The following is a 15,367-nucleotide window of genomic DNA, read 5'->3' as shown; positions in this document are numbered from 1 at the left end:
TTTATTATTTATACCCCACCCATCTGGCTGGGCTTCCCTAGCCACTCTGGGCGGCTTCCAACAGAACACTAAAATACAATGACCTATTAAACATTAAAAAGCTTCCTGTTAAGTTGTGGGTGAACATATCAGACGACACAGCGATTCTTCAAACGGCTCTTGTTTATTCACAGGCCAGAACTGAACTGAACTGAAGGGTTCAGCCAGCCGGCTTATATAGAGCTCCACTACAACGCAACAGTAGCCACTTTCTGTAACTATCCAACCACTGAACGTCACTTTCGATCCCTTATTTGCATATGTGGACCTGAGTGAAAACTATCTACAGTATCCCTCTGCTGGCCCAGGGTGAGAACTTCAGTACATAACACTTCCCTAAGAAGGGCTGCCTTCAGATGTCTTCTAAAAGTCTGGTAGTTGTTGTTCACTTTGACATTTGGTGGGAGGGCGTTCCAAAGGGAGGGCGCCACTACCAAGAAGGCCCTCTGCCTGGTTCCCTGTAACTTGGCTTCTCGCAGCGAGGGAACCGCCAGAAGGTCCTCAGAGCAGGACCTCTTAAGAGTATGGCCTATTTAGAAATCGAGGCGGTTTTGAGTTTGCCTACTGGTTGAATGCAGTACTGCGCGACATTGGATGCCCCTATTTTGCAGGAGGGTTTCAGGTGAATTCTGGGACTTTGGGCTTGCTTGCAAAATTAAAGTGGGTTTAAAACGCTCTGGTGCCCCAGCACACATTCAAAAAGCAATGCCTTACGGTCTGCAAATAATAACACCCTCAAGATTCTGGGCCCCAGGAAGATTAGACTGGCCTCGACCAGAGGCAGGGCCTTTTCAGTCATGGCCCCGGGCTGGTGGAACACTCTGTCACAAGAGACCAGGGCCCTGCGGGATTTGACATCCTTCCACAGGGCCTGCAAGACGGAGCTGTTCCACCAGGCCTTTGGTCGGGGTTCAGTCTGATTCTTTTATTTCTGTATAAGAACAAGCATTAAAGAGGCCAGTGTGGTGTAGTGGTTAAGAGTGGTAGACTCATAATCTGGTGAACCGGGTTCGCTTCCCCGCTCCTCCACCTGCAGCTGCTGGGTGACCTTGGGCCAGTCCCACTTCTCTGAAGTCTCTCAGCCCCACTCACCCCACAGAGTGTTTGTTGTGGGGGAGGAAGGGAAAGGAGGTTGTGAGCCGCTTTGAGACTCCTGAAGGGGAGTGAAAGGCGGGATATCAAATCCAAACTCTTCTTCTCTTCTTCTTCTAGCCTGCACACAGGTCCTTATAATATCAGTGGAAACAGTTGGTCCTGGCAAGTATTAACTGCTTTCAATTTTAACCTGAGGATTATCATTTGTTCAGTTTCAACTTTATTTTTAATTTATCTGAATTAATTTTGGGGCGCATTTTAATCGATTGATTGCTTATTTTTATGCATATTGTATTACCGTATTTATATGATGTTAGCTGCTCTGAGCCCGGCTCTGGCCGGGGAGGGCGGCATACAAATAAAGTAGGGTGTGCGTGTGTGTCAATGAATGCTCAATGGCAAGATGCGTCAAGAGCTCATAGGCAAATCAGGATGATTGCTCATTGTCTGTGCAAATGAATCAGACCAAATGATCAATTAAGGGAGGGACAAAGTCTAATCATGGTGCAAAAGTTCCTGCAAACAAATACTGAATCGGTAGATAGTCTGGGAGGTTTCATAAGCTCCAAGGGGAAGGGGACTGGCCTGATTTGATGATAATGATAATGATAATGATAATGATGATGATGATGATAATAATAATAATAATAATAATAATAATAATAATAATAATAATAATAAATTTTATTATTTATACCCAACTGGCTGGGTTTCCCCAGCCACTCTGGGTGGCTTACAGCATACACTGGTACCTCCAGTTATGAACGGGATCCGTTCCAGAGGCCCGGCCGATCCCGAAAACTTTGTAACTGGAATATACACTTCCGGGTTTGCTGCGTTTATAGAATCATAGAATCATAGAATCCTAGAGTTGGAAGAGACCCCAAGGGCCATCGAGTCCAACCCCCTGCCAAGCAGGAAACACCATCAGAGCACTCCTGACATATGGTTGTCAAGCCTCTGCTTAAAGACCTCCAAAGAAGGAGACTCCACCACACTCCTTGGCAGCAAATTCCACTGTCAAACAGCTCTTACTGTCAGGAAGTTCTTCCTAATGTTTAGGTGGAATCTTCTTTCTTGTAGTTTGGAGCCATTGCTCCGTGTCCGCTTCTCTGGAGCAGCAGAAAACAACCTTTCTCCCTCCTCTATGTGACATCCTTTTATATATTTGAACATGGCTATCATATCACCCCTTAACCTCCTCTTCTCCAGGCTAAACATGCCCAGCTCCCTTAGCCGTTCCTCATAAGGCATCGTTTCCAGGCCTTGGACCATTTTGGTTGCCCTCCTCTGGACACGTTCCAGTTTGTCCGTGTCCTTCTTGAACTGTGGTGCCCAGAACTGGACACAGTACTCCAGGTGAGGTCTGACCAGAGCAGAATACAGTGGCACTATTACTTCCCTTGATCTAGATGCTATACTCCTATTGATGCAGCCCAGAATTGCATTGGCTTTTTTAGCTGCCGCGTCACACTGTTGGCTCATGTCAAGTTTGTGGTCAACCAAGACTCCTAGATCCTTTTCACATGAACTGCTCTCAAGCCAGGTGTCACCCATCTTGTATTTGTGCCTCTCATTTTTTTGCCCAAGTGCAATACTTTACATTTCTCCCTGTTAAAATTCATCTTGTTTGTTTTGGCCCAGTTCTCTAATCTGTCAAGGTCGTTTTGAAGTGTGATCCTGTCCTCTGGGGTGTTAGCCACCCCTCCCAGTTTGGTGTCATCTGCAAATTTGATCAGGATGCCCTTGAGTCCATCATCCAAGTCGTTGATAAAGATGTTGAATAAGACCGGGCCCAAGACAGAACCCTGTGGCACCCCACTAGTCACTCTTCTCCAGGATGAAGAGGAACCATTGATGAGCACCCTTTGGGTTCCGTCAGTCAGCCAGTTACAAATCCACTGAGCGTTTGCAACCCGAAGTTTACGTATCCAGAGGGATACGTAAGCAGAGGTACGACTGTATATCAAAACATAATAAAACATCAAACATTAAAAACTTTCATATAATGCAATGTGTCATATGCATTTTCAGCAATGTATAATGGGTTATTTCCTCCGACATGTTCAGGTTGCTGTAACGGAGGCAAGTACCTGCTGAAGGATCTTCTCTGCCGTAGCACCCAGAGAAGCAAACATCTGGCCGGTCCCCTCTTGAGGACCATTAGTTCTCAAATAATTCCGGTGTGCCCCTCGGCACGATCAGCTCTTGAGTTTCCCCCTTTTTAATACCTGCAGCCGGGTGGCGTGTTCCTGCTTGCGCTTCATGTCGTTGATGTACCAAGCCACAGCCGTCATGGTGATGCTCGCCTCTTCCACGGCGTCGTAGCCGGGACTGCTCTTGTCGTAATGCTTTGCCAGTTCCTGGGAAGGGAAGGCAGAGTCTGCGTTGCGTGACGGAGGTGGTCAGGAGCGAACCGGCAATAATAATAATTTATTATTTATACCCCACCCATCTGGCTAGGTTTCCCCAGCCACTCTGGGCGGCTTCCAACGAAACACTAAAATACAATAACCTTTTAACACTAAAAGCTTCCCTAAACAGGGCTGCCTTTAGACATGTTCTAAAAGTTTGGTAGTTATTTTTCTCTTTGACATCTAGTGGAAGGGTGTTCCACAGGGTGGGTGCCACTACCAAGAAGGCCCTCTGCCTGGTTCCCTGTAACTTGGCTTCTCGCAGCGAGGGAACCGCCAGGAGGCCCTCGGCGCTGGACCTCAGAGTCCGGGCAGAACGATGGGAGTATACAGGTATACATGTATATAGGACCCGAGGCCATTTAGGGCTTTAAAGGTCAGCACCAACACTTTGAATTGTGCTCGGAAACGTCCTGGGAGCCAATGTAGGTCTTTCAAGACCAGTTATGCGGCCGCTCCCAGTCACCAGTCTAGCTGCCGCATTCTGGATTAGTTGTAGTTTCCGGGTCACCTTCAAAGGTAGCCCCACATAGAGTTCATTGCAGTAGTCCAAGCGAGAGATAACCAGAGCATGCACCACTCTGGCCAGACAGTCTGCGGGCAGGGAGGGTCTCATCCTGCGTACCAGGCGGAGCTGATGAAATGCTGCCCTGGACACAGAATTTACCTGTGCCTCTATGGACAGCTGTGAGTCCAAAATGACTCCCAGGCTGCGCACCTGGTCCTTCAGGGGCATAGTTACCCCATTCAGGACCAGTTAGTCCTCCACACCCGCCCACCTCCTGTCCCCCCAAAAGAGTCCTTCTGACTTGTCAGGATTCAACCTCAATCTGTTAGCCGCCATCCAACCTCCAACTGCCTCCAGACACTCACACAGGACCTTCACCGCCTTCACTGGTTCTGATTTGAAAGAGAGGTAGAGCTGGATATCATCTGCATACTGATGAACACCCAGCCCAAACCCCCTGATGATCTCTCCCAGCGGCTGCATGTAGATGTTGAAAAGCATGGGGGAGAGGACAGAACCCTGAGGCACCCCACAAGTGAGAACCCAGGGGTCTGAACACGCCCACACACAGACTTTCTGGACAGAACCCTGAGGCACCCCACAAGTGAGAGCCCTGTCAGCATCGCCCTTGAGCCAGTGTCACCAACTCGACTCATGCACTTCAACCCCGACTGGGCTAGGCGAGCTGGGTAGCACTTCCAGAGACCACCTTCTGCAGAGGAACAGGTCAAAGTGCTGTGGACTCACAGCTTAGAGTTGTGAGCACCGGATTCACTTCCACAATACAGTCGTCGCACAGCAGAGTATAGCAGAGTCTAGCAGTGTATAAACGACTCGGAGAGCAGCTCTGTAGAATATGTTCTTTTATTCTATAACTACAACTATAATACAAAACTATATACAGAGCTAAATAGGTCTAAGCATAAATGAATGCTGCACTGAGTGTCTGCAGCTGCTCTTAGCAGCAACCTTATCTCTGCACACAATCTCTAACACTCAGTCTCTCTCTCTCTCTCTCTCCGACACACTGACTGACTGACTGACTGACTGACTGACTTGGTGCTGGAGCTGAATAAGTAGAAAGCAGAACACTGCTCCTCCTCTCTGGAGAATCAGCAGACTCGTCAGGAGATTCTTGGATATGGGAGGGGTGAAATCTCCTCAAGCCCAGGGGTCTGAACACCCCCCCCACACACACTTTCTGGACAGAACCCTGAGGCACCCCACAAGTGAGAGCCCAGGGGTCTGAACACCTCCACACACTTTCTGGACACGGCCCAGGAGGAAGGAGCGTAACCACTGTATGACAGTGCCCCCAGCTCCCAGCCCCTCTAGACGGTCCAGAAGGATGTTATGGTCGATGGTGTCAAAAGCCGCTGAGAGATCCAGCAGAACTAGGAAACAGCTCTCACCTTTGTCCCTAGCTGGCCGGAGATCATCAACCAGCACGACCAAGGCAGTTTCAGTCCCATGATGAGGCCTGAATCCCGACTGGAAGGGATCCAAATGGTCCGCTTCTTCCAATAAATCGCAAAAACCTCATTTCTTAGAAGAAACAAGGTCTGCACCGGATTGCCGGGCCTAATGACTCTTCTTGGTACGTCTTGTCCCAGTTGTGGAGACTGAAGGTCCCCACCTCACCACAGCCAGCTGTGTCCCTTCCTCTGCAGGGAGTTTCCCAAGCAATCTGAGACTACGCCGACGCTCCTCCTTTTGTTCTTCTCACTTCACACCTCTCCTGGTCCTGGGAGACCAGGGCGGGGGGGAGATTTTTGCAGCAGGCTCCTTCACTGGCCTGACTCATTTCTGCCACTTTGAACAACCACAAGCAACACATGGCTAATAACGATCTAGGAAAAAAATTATAACATTATATTGTTTCACACTTCATAAGCAGAAAGTATGTAACCCTTGCATAAAGTCACAAATGATAAGAGTCAAATCAATGTTCCATGAACAGAATTAGAAAGCGTGTCAGCATCAAAGAAAACTGAAATGAAGGCAAATTGTCTTTCAACAGTCAAAATGCTGCGAAAGTCTGGCGATAGGTGCTCCGAACGTAGAATCGTTTTTCCAGATAACGAACTGTTTCAATGGCAATTCTTCGCCAGCAAATAAGTTGTCCCTACAGGTACTTCAAATAGAAATAGATCAGCAATCCCTTAACAGTGTAAAAAGCTGATCAGCAACAAAAAAGCTGTGAAGCAATAGGATGTTATACATTTTTTGTTAGATCATGATTAACCGCATGTTGCTTGTGGTTGTTCAAAGTGCCGGAAATGAGACAGGCCAGTGAAGGAGCCTGCTGCCCAAAGCTCCCCTCCGTCCTGGTCTCCCAGGTTCAGGAGAGGTGTGAAGTGAGAAGAACAAAAGGAGGAGCGCCGGTGTAGTCTCAGAGTTTTCTGTTTTTGCAACACAGGGGATTTCATTTCGGCCACTTGGCTTTTCTCTTTTCCTGCTTCCAGTTCTGCTCCTCTCTGACACAGAATCTCCCTGCTCACTACGCCCTGTTGCCCCTTCAGCATCCGGCATCTTCTCTTCCCAGCCTTCTCCCTCTGACCGCTCCGCGTTGTCCCTGGGCTCTGAGCCTTTTCCCCTTGCGGGTTCCCCAGCTGATTCCTGCCACCATTCCTCAGAGTCCAACCGGTCCATGACAGAGAGACTTGCTTGCTGGGCCAAACGCTCTGAAACTAGCCACAACAGCTGTGATCGGCCTCCACGGTCAGAGGCCGCGATGCGCCCAAACACCAGCTGCTGGAAGCCCCAGGAGGGGCCAGTGTTCCTCTTGTATTCGAATCCTGCTTACAGGTCTCCCTGCAGGCATTTGGTTGGCCACTGTGACAAGACTGCCCTTTACACAGCAGACCTCGTCAACTGATGCCGAGCAAAATGTTGGACCTCTGGCCCACAACCCCCAAGAAGAAGCCAAATAAGGTTTCTCCTGGCAGATCAGGACAGAGATATTAAAGGTTAAGGGGACTCTTGACCATTAGGTCCAGTCGTGGCCAACTCTGGGGTTGGAGTGCTCATCTCGCTTTACTGGCCGAGGGAGCCGGCGTACAGCTTCCGGGTCATGTGGCCAACAGGAGTAAGCCGCTTCTGGCGAACCAGAGCAGCACACGGAAACGCCGTTTACCTTCCCTCCAGAGCGGGACCTATTTATCTACTTGCACTTTGACGTGCTTTCGAACTGCTAGGTTGGCAGGAGCAGGGACCGAGCAACGGGAGCTCACCCCGTCGCGGGGATTCGAACCGCTGACCCTTCTGATTGGCAAGACCTAGGCTCTGTGGTTTAACCCACACCCGCGTCCTGACAAAGATATTACTGCTTCCTTTTTAGCCACAATTTTACTCGAAAGGGTTCCCAACGAACTATCCTTTCGGGGAAAAGACAGGGTGTAGAATAATATCCAAATGCACACGACCATAGTGTGAGCTTATAACCCCTGACAGCTTCGTCCTTGTCTTTTTAATCATTCCAGTTTTATACTGTGATGCCAATGAAGGTATTTGATTGACACTGTGACAACAAGGTGCTGGACTAAACAGACCATTAGCCCGAGGTTTCTTCTTATTGTCTTATGCAAAGCTGCGATCATAGCACAAGAGTCCAGGAGCTTTGATTCCCAGAGTTGATCCCTCTTCGCAGGAAACTCTGGGAAACGTAGCCCTGCCTGGGAGGGGAACGGGGGGAATCTCTTAACAGCGTCCTCAACAAACTGCAACTCCCAGAATTCTTTGTGGGTCATCCATGGCACCCTAGTGCTTTAAACGTCTGGTGGGAATGTGCTCTAAAGAGCCATTTCCAAACCTGCGCAGCCTTCCTCCCCCTCGCATTTCCCCAGTCTGCCCAGACCCTCAATAAGCCCGCCAGGGCCCATTCCTGACCTGCAGCAGCAAATGGTATTTCAGGATCCGTTGGACGGGCTTCAAGAGGTACGTCTCCAGGGGCAGCGAATGCGAGAGGGTGGCTTGCCTCTCGCGGAAGAACTTGGCCAGGGCGTCATTGTCCATGCATTCCCTCAGCACCGAGACCGAGCTATGGGAGGGCGAGAGATGGGGCGTGTGATTGTTTTCTTTTAAGAACAACAATAATAAAAACAAACAACTCTGAGGGGTCGGGAAGGAAAGGGACAAGTTGGCAGAAAGGGAAGAGGGCGTCAAAGGAAGGCTGTTTCCTTGGACCGACCTAGGATTTTGCTGAGCGGAAGTCATCTTGACTTTCAACAGCTTTCGCCAAACTTTCTAGTCCTCAGCAGGGAAGAAAAAACTGCCCCTGGACATTTCAAAGGCGCAGAGCTGCTGCAGCCCATTGTGGCGTGGCATTGAGCATGAGCAGGTTGGAAGGTGATATTTCTGAGAATACGAGAAATTCACCCGTCCCTGCCTATGCAGCTTATAATATAATAATAATAATAATAAAATATTTTTATTTATACCCCGCCCTTCCCGGTTCAAAAACCGGGCTCAGGGCAGCTAACAACCAATTTAAAACAATTATAAAAGCAGCATAAAATACAGTATAAAAACATGAATGACAATAAAATTCAAAAATCAATTCGATAATCCCCAGGGCTAGCTGGCTGAATTGGTCCTACTTGGGCCAGCGAGGAGCCCAGGGGAGAATTAGCTGTGGGGTCTCAGAGCGGGTGAGCTTCATAAAAGGAAGGGGAATAGAAGATCAGGCGGCTGAATTCAAATTAAAGGCCTGGTGGAATAGCTCTGTCTCACAGGCCTGGCAGAAGGAGGTTAAATCCTGCAGGGCCCTGGTCTCCTGGGACAGAGCATTCCACCAGGTGGGAGCCACCACTGAGAAGGCCCTGGCCCTGGTGGAAGATAGTCTGACTTCCTTAGGGCCCGGGACTTCTAAACTATGATTGTTCATGGACCTTAAGGTCCTCTGTGAGGCAGACCAGGAGAGGAGGTCCTGTAGATATGGTCCATACTAATGAAAAAAGCTGGTCAATAAGGAATGGAAACGGGCAGTAGAATATAAGATGAACGAGAAGCAGCAAATTCAGCGGAGTGAGAGTGATCTGAGAAAGAGAGGTTTACTTACTTGGGGTAGTTCATGCAGTACAAGGTGTAGATATCAAACTCTTCACTCTGCAAGAGTTAATTGAACCACGTTAGTGTGCACTGAGGTGCATAAGGCTTGTTACTTTTTTAACAGCCAGCAGGCGGCGCTATAACCTTACTGAACACTTGGGCTCTAGGGACTCTCTGCCTCTTTCCAATACACTCTGCAACCTTTTCCTGAACAGAATCTGAGCTCCGGGAGAGGGCCAGCTTCAACAAGCCAGCTCCTATGCTCTTGAATTAAAGAGCAAAGGCCAAACCGAAAAGCCATTTATAATGGTGTGAGACCACAGAGGATATGAGATGCAATTTTCTGACTGTCCTGGGCTGGAATGCTCAGCTCTTGGCTGGAAAACACTACTATTTATTTGCTTTAAAAGGTTTCCCCACCACCTCCACACTACAAAGCCCACAAAATAGCTTACAAATCCAATTGTGATACTGTCAAATGCCAGCCGAAGTCAAAACCAGCTGGACCATCAATACTAATAATTTTTAAAAATCAATAGGAAGAACAGTGCAATCAATATATTTCTATATATAAAGAAGAAGCAGAAGAAGCAGATTGATCTCAGTAAAGTTACTTCATGGCTTTGTTTAGTCGTTTAGTTGTGTCCGCCTCTTCGTGCCCCCCTGGACCAGAGCACGCCAGGCACTCCTGTCTTCCACTGCCTCCCGCAGTTTGGTCAGACTCATGCTGGTAGCTTCGAGAACACTGTCCAACCATCTTGTCCTCTGTCGTCCCCTTCTCCTTGTGCCCTCCATCTAGTCTTGACCGCCATGAATTTGTTGACTCCCCAGAAAGGGTTTTTTTTTACTTGACAGTCCTCACTTTGACTCCCCCCTTCTCCTCCATTTTGTCTAATCCCTGTTTGATGCCATTTATACCCCGCCCATCTGGCTGGGCTTCCCCAGCCACTCTGGGCGGCTTCCAAAAAAATATTAAAATACTGTAATACATCAAATATTAAAAGCTTCCCTAAACAGGGCTGCCTTAAGATGTCTTCTAAAAGTCTGGTAGTTGTTTTTCTCTTTGACATCTGGTGGGAGGGCGTTCCACAGGGCGGGTGCCACCACTGAGAAGGCCCTCTGCCTGGTTCCCTGTAACTTGGCTTCTCGCAGGGAGGGAACCGCCAGAAGGCCTACGGCGCGGGACCTCAGTGTCCGGGCAGAATGATGGGGGAGGAGACGCTCCTTCAGGGATACTGGGCTGAGGCCGTTTAGAGCTTTCAAGGTCAGCACCAACACTTTGAACTGTGCTCGGAAACGTACTGGGAACCAATGTAGGTCTTTCAATACCGTTGTTATATGGTCCTGGCGGCCGCCCCCAGTCACCAGTCTAGCTGCCGCATTCTGGATTAGTTGTAGTTTCTGGGTCACCTTCAAAGGTAGCCCCACGTAGAGCGCATTGCAGTAGTCCAAACAGGAGATAACCAGAGCATGCACCACTCTGGCGAGGCAGTCCGCAGTGGATTAAAGTGCTCGTGGGCATTAAATCCACTTCAAAAACAACAGCAGAATTTTGCTGTTAGGAAAGTGACAGGGAATTGAACTAAAGGGTATAGGACAAGGATCGGCTGATGGGAAGACGTACAGATGCTTGGGGAGAAAATGAGAACAAAGGCTCAGTAAAGAGTAGACATTGCCCCTCAGCATAAGCTCCGTGCAAGCAAATCAGGATCCGTGCTCAATAAATCAATCATATGGAGCAGTCTTAAGTTAGCAGCCCTCGCCAGATGTTGGTCCTTCAGTATTCCTGGCTCTAGAGCATTTAATAATATTAATTAATAATTAGAATTTTATCATTTATACCCTGCCCAGCTAGCTGAGTTGAATTTAAGGGCCTTACGGGTTAAAAACAGCACTAGTCTGCAGGAGCTAACTGGATCTTGAAATTTTGGGGAACCATTACTCTCCATAAAGGTAAAGGGACCCCTGACCATTAGGTCCAGTCGTGGCCGACTCTGGAGTTGCGGCGCTCATCTCGCTTTATTGGCCGAGGGAGCCGGCGTACAGCTCATGTGGCCAGCATGACTAAGCCGCTTCTGGCGAACCAGAGCAGCACACGGAAACGCCGTTTACCTTCCCTCCAGAGCGGCACCTATTTATCTACTTGCACTTTGACGTGCTTTTGAACTGCTAGGTTGGCAGGAGCAGGGACTGAGCAATGGGAGCTCACCCCATCGCGGGGATTCGAACTGCCAACCTTCTGATCGGCAAGTCCTAGGCTCTGTGGTTTAACCCACAACGCCACCCGCGTCCCGATTACTCTCCATAGTTAGTCCCAATTAACAACCTGGCTAGGATTTACTACCTCGGCAATAATAATAATAATAATAATAATAATAATAATAATAATAATAATTTATTTATACCCCGCCCACCTGGCTGAGTTTCCCCAGCCACTCTGGGCAGCTCCCAATCGAGTGTTAAAAAGAATATAGCATTAAATATTAAAAACTTTCCTAAGCAGGGCTGCCTTCAGATGTCTTTTAAAGATAAGGTAGCTGCTTATTTCCTTGACATCTGATGGGAGGGTGTTCCACAGGGCGGGTGCCACTACTGAGAAGGCCCTGCCTGATTCCCTGTAACCTCACTTCTCGCAATGAGAGAGCGTTGCAAGGGGGGGTTGATCTAGATGACCTTTGGATGTCCTTCCTAGCGCCACGATTCTACGATTCTACGGCATTCTGTGTTTTTTTTTAATAAATGTTTTTCATTGGTTTTACATATAATCACATTACGTAACATCGTACCCTCTTATTTTATCTCTTCGGCCTGACTGAGCCTAACGACTTCTCTCCCTCCCGTCTGACGGCTTACAAAATTAAACTTTACATCTTCACATTTCGCTTCGTTTCCTATCCTTGTTATACCATTACCTAAAACATTTGATTACTCAACCTGAATGGGTAGCAATTTCATCTTACAGATCTTCAAATGATGTCAAATTGCTTACAGTTGTCTTTCAAATATACGTTTGCTCCAGTCCTTTTGGAACACTTGGTCTCGCTATGACATTCTCGAGAGGTTGAGGCTTTTTGGACGCTTTTGCGAACACAGCTAAGGGCAGCCCGGACGCTGTTAAGAGCTCAGCTCGTTCCAAAGGAATCGCAGAGCGAAGAAGTTGTGAGCAGAAAGCAGCGAGACCCTTACCCTTTGAACAAAGCACTCTGCGACAGCCTCAGCGCTGGTGTTTCGCTCCATGTCTTCCAGTAGTTCGCTGCTCAAAGACAGAGAAAACATAGTTCCAGTTACAGATAGGTAGCCGTGTTGTAATTCAGAAATAGACTGGAAAGAGAAGCTGCTGAATTACAACTTATCACCAAACTCAAAACCATGGAGAAACCTGGTCTGAACAAAGACCTTGGATTCTTATCTCATTATACATGACAAAGCCATTTTTCACCTTTTCACCCCTTGCTTTTTCCTGTAAGACCTATTGCAGTCGTTAAGAGTCGTCAACAGGCTCATCACAGCTATCTGCCAATCACCCATTCCCACCACCCTTCTGAGTAATACCCCTCCCCACCTTCTCACTATATAGAAGGGTCTGGAAACTTCTGTTTCAGTGTATCTGAAGAAGTGTGCATGCACACGAAAGCTCATACCAAGAACTGACTTAGTTGGTCTTTAAGGTGCTACTGGAAGGAATTTGTTTTGTTTAGAGAAAAGATAAATAAGCATAAATAAGGCTTCTCACGACGTTTTCTGCCCTGCCCGTCGAACAATACTGGGCTGTGCCAATACAGTGGTACCTTGGCTCTCAAACTCTTTTTTTCTTTTTCAATTTTTTTTATTCATTTTATAACACAAATAAAGAACACAAACAGAAAAACAAACAATACAAACAAATTCTTGTCATATCCTTATTTTTCTAAACATTAAGTTGGCTTCCCCAAGTCTCACCTATCTGATTTTCATTTTACTTCATCTTTAGCAGTTTACATATATCATAGTTTCTAACCATCTTTTTTGTTTTATCACACTTAAGATAAATTCTCATTTTATCACTTACAAATAATACTATTTTAAAATACACTATCTTCAACTTCTAACCTTGCAGCCTATATCCACTTCCAAAGCTATTCTAAGATTTAAATATTAACATATTTTTTCAAATATTCCTTAAACTTCTCCCAGTCTTCTTCCACCGTCTCTTCTCTCTGGTCTCGGAGTCTCCCGGTCAGTTCGGCAAGTTCCATATAGTCCATCATCTTCATCTGCCCTTCTTCGATAGTTGGTAAATCTTGTTTCTTCCAATTCTTCGCTAGCAATATTCTCACAGCTGTTGTGGCATACAGAAAAAAGGTAACATCCTTTTTGGGGATTTCACCCCCCACTATACCAAGTAAAAAGGCTTCTGGTTTCTTAATAAATGTGTTTTTCAACACTTTTTTCAATTCATTATAAATCCTTTTCCAGAAGTCTTTTACCTTGGGGCACGTCCACCATCCTGGCTCTCAAACTCAATCCGTTCCGGAAGTCCGTTCCAAAACCAAAGCGTTCCAGAACCAAGGCGTGCTTTCCCATAGAAAGTAAGATAAAACGGATTAATCCGTTCCAGACTTTTAAAAACAACCCCCAAAATAGCAATGTAACATGAATTTTGCTATCTAACAAGACCATGGATCCATAAAATGAAAGCGATAAACAAGGTACTGCAGTCACACAATCAATCAATCAATCAATCAATCAGTAGCCAAACTGGGTTCCACACAGTCACCAAAAAAAGAGAGAAATATGTAACTGTGCGGTATAAAGTAATGGATAGACAAAGTACAGTGAGATTAATTGGAAGTCAGTTTAAAATTTCTTTTCTATAAATTTTATAATTGTGTTCAATACCAGTATAGGTAAAGGTAAAAAGACCCCTGACCGTTAGGTCCAGTTGTGGCCGACTCTGGGGTTGCAGCGCTCATCTCGCTTTACTGGCTGAGGGAGCCGGCGTACAGCTTCCGGGTCATGTAGCCAGCATGACTGAGCCGCTTCTGGCGAACCAGAACAGCGCACGGAAATGCCGTTTACCTTCCCGCTGGAACGGTATCTATATATCTACTTGCACTGGTGTGCTTTTGAACTGCTAGGTTGGCAGTAGCAGGGACCGAGCAACAGGAGCTCACCCCGTCGCGGGGATTCGAACCGCCGACCTTCTGATTGGCAAGTCCTAGGATCAGTGATTTAGACCACAGCACCACCCGCGTCCCACAATACCAATATATATATTGATAATTATATTAATCTTCTTATATTTTATAGTGTGGTGGTTTGTTTGATTTTTCTGTTATTCGTTTGTTTGATTGTATGTTTGTTTATTTGTATGTACGTCTGTTTTTCATAAATGTATTTATTTTAAATTATATATATATATATATATATGGGGGGGGGGGCTGATTGCCAAAGAATTGATGCTTTTGAATTCTGGTGCTGGAGGAGACTCTTGAGAGTCCCATGGACTGCAAGAAGATCCAACCTCTCCATTCTGAAGGAAATCAGCCCTGAGTGCTCACTGGAAGGACAGATCCTGAAGCTGAGGCTCCAATCCTTTGGCGACCTCATGAGAAGAGAAGACTCCCTGGAAAAGACCCTGATGTTGGGAAAGATGGAGGGCGCAAGGAGAAGGGGACGACAGAGGACGAGATGGTGGGACAGTGTTCTGGAATCTACCAGCATGCATTTGACCAAACTGCGGGAGGCAGTGGAAGACAGGAGTGCCTGGCGTGCTCTGGTCCAGGGGGTCACAAAGAGGCGGAAACGACTAAACGACTAAACAACAACAACAATTTTTTTAAAAAAATAGAACCGCAAAAATGCAAAATAAATAGCAAAAATAAGACAGACCTCAGCATAACCCTCAAAACGGAAGTGTGGCACTCAAACCAGCTTCCGAAAAATGTTCACAAACTGGAACACTTACTTCCGGGTTTGCAGTGTTTGGGTTCCAAGTTGTTTGAGAGCCAAGGGACCACTGTACTGGACTACCTTACAGGGCTGTATTTCGGACCACCACTTCCCTGCCCCAGGCAAAGCATTTTGTGCGCGTAGGCGAGCGTACAGGTGGGTGCTTCGTGAACGTAGAGTTATCAATCCTTTTTTGCGGCAAGGTCACAGGACGGTCACCTTCGGCACAACCGGCTGAGGTGGGGTGGAGACACACTTTCCTCTAAAGGGTTAACTGGGGCCGCGTGATGTGAGCTTCCAATTTCCCCCACATCTTCCATCCGTACCCCCG

At 47.1% G+C, this 15,367-nt stretch overlaps 1 protein-coding gene across 4 annotated transcripts in view; it reads right to left on the bottom strand.

Annotated features, from left to right (window-relative positions):
- The window catches only part of PLEKHG2 (pleckstrin homology and RhoGEF domain containing G2), a 101,230-nt gene that overhangs the window by 45,394 nt on the left and 40,469 nt on the right, over positions 1-15,367 (bottom strand). For all 4 annotated transcript variants that reach the window (XM_081868632.1, XM_081868633.1, XM_081868630.1 and 1 more), the window contains exons 5-8: positions 12,292-12,358; positions 9,116-9,162; positions 7,945-8,095; positions 3,366-3,497 (exon numbers count right to left, since the gene is read on the bottom strand). In XM_081868632.1, coding sequence (XP_081724758.1) covers positions 3,366-3,497; positions 7,945-8,095; positions 9,116-9,162; positions 12,292-12,358 — 397 coding nt within the window. The remainder of the gene's footprint in view (positions 1-3,365; positions 3,498-7,944; positions 8,096-9,115; positions 9,163-12,291; positions 12,359-15,367) is intronic.

This window comes from Podarcis erhardii, assembly GCF_964252035.2.
Source record: "Podarcis erhardii genome assembly, chromosome: 7".
Taxonomy (NCBI): Eukaryota; Metazoa; Chordata; class Lepidosauria; order Squamata; family Lacertidae; genus Podarcis; species Podarcis erhardii.
The sequence above is the reverse complement of the archived record's forward strand: the minus strand, read 5'-3'. Positions and strand labels throughout refer to the sequence as shown.